At 34.3% G+C, this 8,729-nt stretch overlaps 2 protein-coding genes across 3 annotated transcripts in view; one reads left to right on the plus strand and one right to left on the minus strand.

Moving 5' to 3' along the window:
• Positions 1-672: 672 nt before the first annotated feature.
• Positions 673-2,804, minus strand: LOC133173018 (uncharacterized). Its single transcript, XM_061307896.1, has 2 exons — positions 2,617-2,804; positions 673-1,348 (listed from the first exon to the last, which is right to left on the minus strand). The coding sequence occupies exons 1-2, from the start codon at positions 2,747-2,749 to the stop codon at positions 1,155-1,157; spliced, it is 327 nt and encodes a 108-aa protein (XP_061163880.1). The 5' UTR covers positions 2,750-2,804; the 3' UTR covers positions 673-1,154.
• Positions 2,805-4,611: 1,807 nt separating this feature from the next.
• Positions 4,612-8,729, plus strand: part of LOC133172966 (armadillo repeat-containing protein 8-like) — a 21,841-nt gene continuing 17,723 nt past the window's right edge. For both annotated transcript variants that reach the window (XM_061307830.1, XM_061307831.1), the window contains exons 1-2: positions 4,612-4,638; positions 7,986-8,059. In XM_061307830.1, coding sequence (XP_061163814.1) covers positions 4,618-4,638; positions 7,986-8,059 — 95 coding nt within the window. In that variant the 5' untranslated portion in view covers positions 4,612-4,617. The remainder of the gene's footprint in view (positions 4,639-7,985; positions 8,060-8,729) is intronic.

Genomic DNA, 8,729 nt, shown 5'->3' on the forward strand with positions numbered 1-8,729 from the left:
AACAAAAAAAACAGGCAAACTATTTGCATAGGTATAATGAGCAATTAGCCTTCAACCAAATTTCTGAAATCCATGCACCTTGGTAGAGGCGTCTGGCATCAGAGAAGGACTAAGCTGGTTTAACACTGAAAATATTTTACACGTAAGTAATAACGCCTTTTGGAAAGGCGTAATAACGCCTTTTGGAAAGGCGTAATAACGCCTTTTTAAAAGGCGTAATAATGCCTTTTGGAAAGGCGTAATAACGCCTTTTTGAAAGGCGTAATAACGCCCTTTTGAAAGGCGTAATAACGCCTTTTTTCGTGTTATAACGCCTTTTGAAAAGGCGTAATTACGCCTTTATTTGCGTTATTACGCCTTTTTTCGCATTATAACGCCTTTTGGAAAGGCGTTATAACGCCTTTTAAATTTTTTTTTTTTACCGTAGTTTGATCCTAATAGGCTTTCGTACGATTGATTTCATCCAAACGAATTTTTTTCCGCAGTAATCTCTGGACCCACAATATTGCAACGCTTATTGCATTTCGCCACAAATTACGTTCTCGCGGTTACAACAACTAAAAATTCACAAAAAATAAAATCAATTTGATTTAATGGATATTGCATACGAATGGTAGATAAAACGTTTTTGATAAAATTTTATGTTACATGTACATATTTGATTTATGTATAAATATTTACATTCATTATAACTTATAACATTGCACACCTGTTTTGCCAATAATTAAATATATGTCCACATTTTTAATTACCATCATCAATTCTACTTTTTAAACATGCTTGTCGTGTGCCCATTACACAGTACATGTATAAACTTATTTCACTTTTTTTTCAAAAATACAGCTTCAACTTTAGATTTTAAGAAACCCCTTCCCACTCCACCACAAGCAAAACAAAACAAAGAACATAAATTTAGGATTTCTCTCAGATCTCAGTTTTTTTCTCTCTAAATATTCTGAACAAAATTTCAGCCATTTATAAAAAATGATCAAGACTTATTTACATGATGAGAGGTACAAAGTTCTGAGATGTTAAATGCAACAATTCATCCCTCCTTATTTCTCATTTCCCAAATCTTAAAGAAAAAGTCATTTATCCAAGCTGTAATAGTTTCTTCTGTCGCTGACCGCCATTTAAATGTCATTATTGAAATGTCATTCTCTCGCCATTCCCATAAGACGATCACCCCGAAGTTCCTGGGCTTCTTGGATTATTGCACAAAACGGACAGAAAAGCACAGTGAGAAAGTCGCCTGCCATCGATCCCAAAATCCCTTTTTCCTGTCGCACTCGGCCTCGTATACTTGTTCCCGCCACAAGATGAAGGAGGGGGACGAAATAAGCTAAACCTGCAAAACATATTTTGTTACAGTGTAGTTCACCTCGTATATAGACGTCGGGGCACTGGCAGACAGACGCACGCCAGGTCTGTTTTCTATATTCTTATATTTTAAGGGAAAAAAAATAAATCAAAACATTAAATGTCTAAACTTCTAAGAAGAAAGAGTTCATGATTTGTTTACGCGTGGGGAAACTATGCTGAGCATACATGTACACAACTATGGCCTCTTACTTAATAGTATAGTATTGGCTATTTACATCTGTGCATTTTAAGCAGAATCCGGGGGGGGGGGGGGTTCTGAGTATAGTCTTTTGCTGTAGTTTTAATGTGTAAATTTTCATTGAGATGCTGGTTGCCTCCCCCATTTTTTGTTGCTGAATAATAACACTGGCAAATTGTAGCATTTGAAAAAAAAATGTTCCAAAAAGTTAAAGACCCCCTCCCCTTCCGAAATAGAATTTTCGAGTTTGCGCAGATAACTTTTTCTTGTCAGATTTTTTTCGGGGAGGTTGATCCACCCCCCTACTCTTAAAACTGTCCACCCCCTACTCTTAAAACTGTAGAGGACACTCACCCCACAGCCTTTATATATTTTGAAATCTTTCTCGTAGAGGAAATATGGTAATTCTGAATAAATTTTACGGGTTCGTTTTGAATAAATTTAATAATACGTTTGCAGAGCATGGGCGTTTTCTTGGGGATTGTCAAATTAATTCTTCTGTACTTCGTTGTGACATGAAATAGATGTACACTCCCCCCCCCCCCCCCGGGCACGTAGACTTATTTAATCATATACTTGGCTCGGGTCTTTACATTACTTTACATTAGATTTGCTTCTTCAGAACAAATATTTAGACTTACTAAATAACTCGACTGTTTGTAGCTTACATAATCTTCCAATGAAACCTTCGTGCATCGAGTTTTCTGGCCTCCTCCTAACACTTAACAGTGCTTAGGACAAAGATACATGCCATGATACGGTATATTTCATCTTATCTTAATGTGATCTGATCAATTATAAACTTCTCAATACGCGAATCAAAAGGTTATTTAAAAATTAAACGTTTCTACTTTCAGTTTCGATGCCAACATGATTAGTACATCGATATTTGCCATGTCATAAGATATAATCACAAATAATTTAATATTTACAGTGTAGATTGATACACATTTACATTAAAAAGCTATTATTTTCTGATAAACATCGTTTTAATTTAACTATACATGCATACAGTATATAGATTTTCAAAATAGGCTGATACCGGACTGACTTACCACAGCAGCAACAGCTCTCTCCCACGGCCTCAGCATTCTTTCCAAACGTGTAACATGGGATAATATAAGTAATAATACATATTCCAAAATCATTAAAACACCCAAATAGGCTGTTACTCCATTCGCCAGACATATTGCACAAAAAGTTTAAACCGGGATTTTTCGCTTCAATCACTTCCTCTGATGTACCTAAAAAGTCACGCGCGACTCTGTCACGAGATTGAGTGTACTTGTGCAATATGTACGATTTAAAGTTTATCTATTCTGACCGAGATAGCCTATACTATGCTGAATAAACCTCTTTCCTTTGCAACGAAACAGTATTTACATGAAACTTAATTGATCTATTGTCACATATGGTCAACGATTATGTGGCGGACTATTGGGGGCGTTATAAATTCAAGGGTAATGAAACAAGAACTTGAAAAAAGTTTATAAAGAAATTTCATTGTTGGGTCCTTGTGACACTGTAGAATTCGGGATTTTCTTTTTTCATATAATTAATTTATTACTCATTAATCTAAGTAGAGATTAAAACTTAGAGCTCTTTAACAATTACTGAGCCGGTTTATAAGAAATTCCTTCCATCATACACCACCCCTTTTTTCTTTGCTTGTCTTGCTACTACAATGTATTTTAAACGACTCATCAAACTGAATGTGTGTCATATGATTTGCTGTGACCTTGATAAAATACCAAGAATAATGGAAAATTCAAAAAGATATCTATTGGGAGTCACAACTGGAAAAAGAAACGTCTTGCAGTGTATAATTGCCTGTATTTTTATAAAACAAGAGCAATAAGGACAGGGAGTATATTGATTTAACGCTGTGTGAAACATTAAGACTCGTACTTTATGAATTATCATTTATTTGGGGAAAAAAACACAAAAAAAAAACAAAAACAAAAAACAAAAAAAACTGTTGAACAAGTGATTGAATCAAACAACGCTGTTACATCTCCCTCGGGTATTCGTGTGTAGATTTCGTTGATATTAATTATAGAATTAAACATCATATTATAATGTATACATAGTTTCTACAGCAGAATTTTCTGATTTATAAAGAACTTTTTGTTGAAATCGTGATGATGTTGATCAACCCGGAAATGTAGAACTTCCAAAGTTCTTTCCGTTTATAGGATTGATGATAAAATATAAGATTCAGGCATAGGGACACTTCAGGTCAATGGCATTCCAAAATCCAAATCAGGGCTCTCTCAAATAACATGATTATTTAATAACAATATAAATAGAACATATAACGATTTACAAATATTGGCTTGCAGTATAACTTATTATGTAATTATAATATACATTATTGCTCTTTGCATTTTTTTAAAAATGTACTTCATTGCTTTGTGCCTATGTCATAAAATGAAAATATTCCCAAACATGTAAAATGCTTAAACAATATACAATGCAGGAGCGAATTCAGAATTCCTGGAAATGGGGGGGGGGGTTAAAAATATTGCTCGGCAAAAAGAATTAATATCTATTTTTACAAACCTCAGCACATGGATTTGATAGGAAATGCTATTTTTATAGGGTTCACAGTATTTCAATTGCATTAAATGTTACATGGCTGTGGGAATGGGGGGGGGGGCGAGGGACACCCCCAATAATTTTGCCGATATATCGTATATTATGGAATACAAAGCTTATTTATGGATGTGTCCTCCACAATAAATACGCCTGATTACCTTTTTTGGCTTGTCAAGGAAATTTTGCTTGGTAGTGCCCACCCAAACTGAAAATCTTTGGTTGTCTAGTTAATCCCCCCCCCCCCCCCACACACACACACACACACAACTGAAATTTGCTTCCCACGGGCCTGTTGTATTATCGATAGAAAAATTGGCGTGGGGTTTTCGATTTTTATTTCTATCATTTTGAGTTAGTTAAAATAGCTCTATTATCATAATGATTATGATGATATTATTTAAGAATAAATAAATGCGCACTATCTGGTTCTTCATTTTATATTTACCGGAAGCGAGAGAATGATACAAACAATGTCAATGGTAAAATATTTATCATTTTCTCACAATACATCTCCGCAAATATGTTGCATGATTTACACATTTTCATGCAGCGATAAAAAGATTTGCATATCCTAATGCATGTTGACGTGAATCTGTGGAAACACGAGAATAGTACTACTTTGTACCATAGGACTGGCGGTAAATTTAGATTTTGCTTTCATGTTGCTGTGGTGTATTTGCCAGAAGAATCACAGTTTTTTTTAAGTCACGCCCACCTTTTGGCATCAAGCCATACTGTGTCAAGACCTTGACTAATGAATGAATGATGTCAATTTCAAGACCAAGGCAATGGCTGATGAATGAATTAAGTCAACATTTTAAATTTCAAAAATACTAACATTATTTAGCTTGTCGGTGTCCGCTTCATAAATGGTTCTGTATATTTTCTCCGCGTATCCTTAATCAGTAAATGATACGTCCTATCTCGAATTCTCGTCATTTTCTTTCCCGTCTCCAAATACATATAGCAATTTCACATCAGAAGTCCCCGCATTTTTTTTACTTCCAATACCATTTCAAACTTTCATTAAATTGTCACAAATCATTTCATTTTCTTCTGTACGCCGATTGCCATAAAGAAAAAGTTCAATGCCGATGTTTCCCATATCAATCCCCCCTTTTTTCAAAAAAAAAAAAAAAAAAACCATCTAGAAAGACAACTTTTCTTTCAGAGTTGACGGCTTGAACATAAAAGCCTACAATCGCTACCCCTATACCTGTACCTGACAAAAATCATGTTTTCTGCGTCTTCATCATTTCAAAGGTACAATATGTTCACACGTACCAATTCCAATTTTTTTATCAACAACTTGTAGTAGCAGTGTCGCAGTAAAGTATGATCCTTGCAGATGGAGACAGCTATTTATACAGACTCCGGACCGTGTCTTGACACCTCGTAGTAGGCGGTGCTATTTATCAACTCGCTTTTCTCTCATTGGTCCTCTGGTACAAATAACTTACACAATAGATATTAATTGGTTAGCTGTAAATACACTCACAGTTTTTATTCACTCGGGGCTCCGCCCCTCGTGAATGAAAAACTGTGAGTGTATTTACAGCTAACCAATTAATATCTATAGTGTAACTATAACGTACACTACCTACCTTCTCAGGCTTCTGCTCCACTTTCGTTTAGAGGTTTTATAATAGGTTTATCAGGTCCAGTACAATCAGTACATTTAGCTACGTAGCTAAAATTACCTACCTCAGGTAGCTTTATTTAGCTATTTCAAGGCAACTTTTCACAATTTTGCTTTTTATTTTAAAAAGACAAAAAATCGCAGGTAAATGTATACTAAAATTTATGTGGTAGTGTAAGATACACGGCATCCTACTAGCGTGGGCTAGTGGGTTAACCCTTTAGCTCAATCAGTAGAGCACTGGACTGGCATGCCAGAGGCCCCAGGTTCAGTGCCCAGCAGAGGCACATAAATGTCTCTGTTACATTTATTTTAGGTATTATTTAAAAAGCAATCCAAAGCAGAGATAGTTTTAACTTTGCTGTGTTTGAACACTTTTAGGAAAAGATGTATTTCCATTGTTTGAGTAACTGTACACCACCTTGTGTGCGATGAGGCATGGATAAGTATGATTACTTCATATTGTGATGAAGTTAACCAAACCTGGTTTTCTTTGTTATTTCATTCAAAAAGTAACTGTTTGGTCACAAATTAACTGTTGTATACAGCCCCAAAATTTTAGAACTTTGATTGCAATTGCGCAGAAAAAGACACATCTCCAAGAGTGATTTTTTCATGAATTGTTTTCAGATGAGATCAAAGTTGAAAATTATCACTGCTTCAAAGTTCAATTTTCTGCACTTTCTGAGAAAATGTTAATTTAAGAAATAAGTTTGATTTAGTAGCTAAATAAGCTACTTCAGGTAGGTAAATAAAGCTATGTAGGTAATTCAAGCTACATAGCTAAATCTAGTGATTGTACCAGACCTGTTTATGCGTGTAGTACAATGCATTGAATTTTCATTGAGTTGCTGAACTCACTTCCTCATCATCAATCAGTCTTTAGATAATTTTATGGATGAAAATTGAAATCTGTGAATTTAAGCTTTTTTGGTAAGCAGTAAATCTAGTACTGCCAATTCCCGACTCTCTCAGAATGGTGTTTTTCCATGATATTCTCCGCATCATTTTTGGTTCATATATTCCAGACACATAAACTATGTTGCAAGTAATTCATATAAACATAAACATATTTTTAAAATATGGTACAAATGGTGGCATTTATGAACTAGGGATTAGGTAATCGTAACCAGCTGTAATTGATTACAGTTTGATGTGTAATCATGAGTAATTAATAATCAGGGTTCTTCACAAGGTGTTTTACCATGGCGGCCCACCATTGCTAAATTTATGTGCGCCATGGTTGAGCAAGCTGCGCCATGGTCAAAATTGGCAGCTGCCATGATTAAATTTTTACTGCATTTCAGTATTGACACCTACTTTTTTATGACTTGAGTAGTTAATTGTGTTTATACTATGACTGGCATGCACCTCTCGTGAGAGAAAGTGGACTGTGCTAAACAAGACGGTCGTTGATCAGAGATTATTTTGAACATTTGGTGAAAGTTCAGTGCTGGAAGTAACTGATGTGTACTCAAATTTTAGAGACATGAAAGAGGACGAAGTAGAAGAACATAAAATAAGTGTAGTTACCAACATTTCATGAGAGGCACAAATAAATGTAGATTTTAGAGTCAGAAATTCAAAGTTTTGACATCAATCATTCATCAGTCATATAAATTACATCATTCAAAGGATTTTTGAAAAATGTCATCAGAAACAAAATACATGTGAAGTATCCATAAATTTTCCAAAACGATGCATATCTGGTGTATAAAATGTAATAAACATTTTTCTGATGAAGCAAAAAGCTTAAGTGATGCCAAAAATATTAATAAGCCCTCAATTTGTAAAAAAGCTTCACATCATGATTCCATGCTGCTTTGCTGCAAGACAGACCCCTTACTTGCCAGCAACTTCTATCAAGCAAGATTATGCAAGTCAGGCCCATGAGGCCAAGACTGTTACCGAATGAAAACAAAAGGATACAATCCCCATCAAGTATTGCTTTTTAATGACATTTATGTTAGTAAATAAGTATTCTGTAGATGTCACATTCATAGTACATGCCTTGAACTTTCATACAGTAATCTTTGTACTAGATCTGTAGAACATGAGATGTGCTGTGGAAAAATTTTGAAATAATGCATGAAAATATGAAGTGTATGTTAAAATAAAATAAATTCAGTTCGCTAACTACTTCAACCATGTATATGATATGTATTATTTCCTTATGCTTGTTTGTAGGATGTAGATGGTCGTATGGGCATGGTTGAGTGCATTCTCTCAGAGAACAAGGAGAAATGGCTGGAATCTATGATGTAAGGTTTAGTGAGCCAGCTAATGCTCAAGAGATCCCTCTTAATGAAAATATTCAAATATATTGTATTGAGTTAATTAAGATTTACAGGAAACAATTTTTATGTTTTAAAGTCAATTGTTGCAAGGTATGGATTTCAAATACATATCCTTTCCTTGTTTTTACCAACTTGTGTTCATATGTTCATAATGCAGAATTCACTCATTTTATTATAAATGTTTATGCTTCTATTCAATAATTCTTTTCAAAGTGCATTGCTTTTTGTCGTATTAGAATCTTGTAATGGCATGTTTTATAATAAGGGTTGTTTGGTTGTTTTTTGTTTTGCATTGAAATTATCCATGTAAAAATACTATAAATTATTGGCAACAAAAGCTATCAAGTCATCTTGGTCAAATATATGTATAATGGGGATTAAGAAAAAGAAGGAAGTGTGAAAATTTTGTGTGCCTTAAACAATTCCAACATGATGCTATCTTTGGAACAGGAAATTCAAATAGGGAGTTCACAGATTAAAAGCAGAAGGAAATATTTTTTGGACTTTTCAACAGTAATGACAGTTTCAAATATAAAGATGAAAACTTGTATATGACATCGTCACATTACAAAGAATTTCTATTAAAAAATGCAATATCAAGGATTCAAGATTCAAGTTTTTTTCATGATTTATA

The sequence above is a fragment of the Saccostrea echinata genome, unplaced genomic scaffold, assembly GCF_033153115.1.
Source record: "Saccostrea echinata isolate AGI-Se365-2 ecotype Australia unplaced genomic scaffold, CSIRO_AGI_Sech_v1 ptg000056l, whole genome shotgun sequence".
In the NCBI taxonomy this organism is placed as follows: Eukaryota; Metazoa; Mollusca; class Bivalvia; order Ostreida; family Ostreidae; genus Saccostrea; species Saccostrea echinata.

Bases quoted from the DNA above. Each gene is read 5' to 3' on its own strand.
- LOC133173018 (XM_061307896.1), bottom strand. From the start codon at position 2,749: ATGTCTGGCGAATGGAGTAACAGCCTATTTGGGTGTTTTAATGATTTT. The intron at 1,349-2,616 runs GTAAGTCAGTCC...TATGTTTTGCAG, and splicing joins AGAGAGCTGTTGCTGCTGTG to GTTTAGCTTATTTCGTCCCC.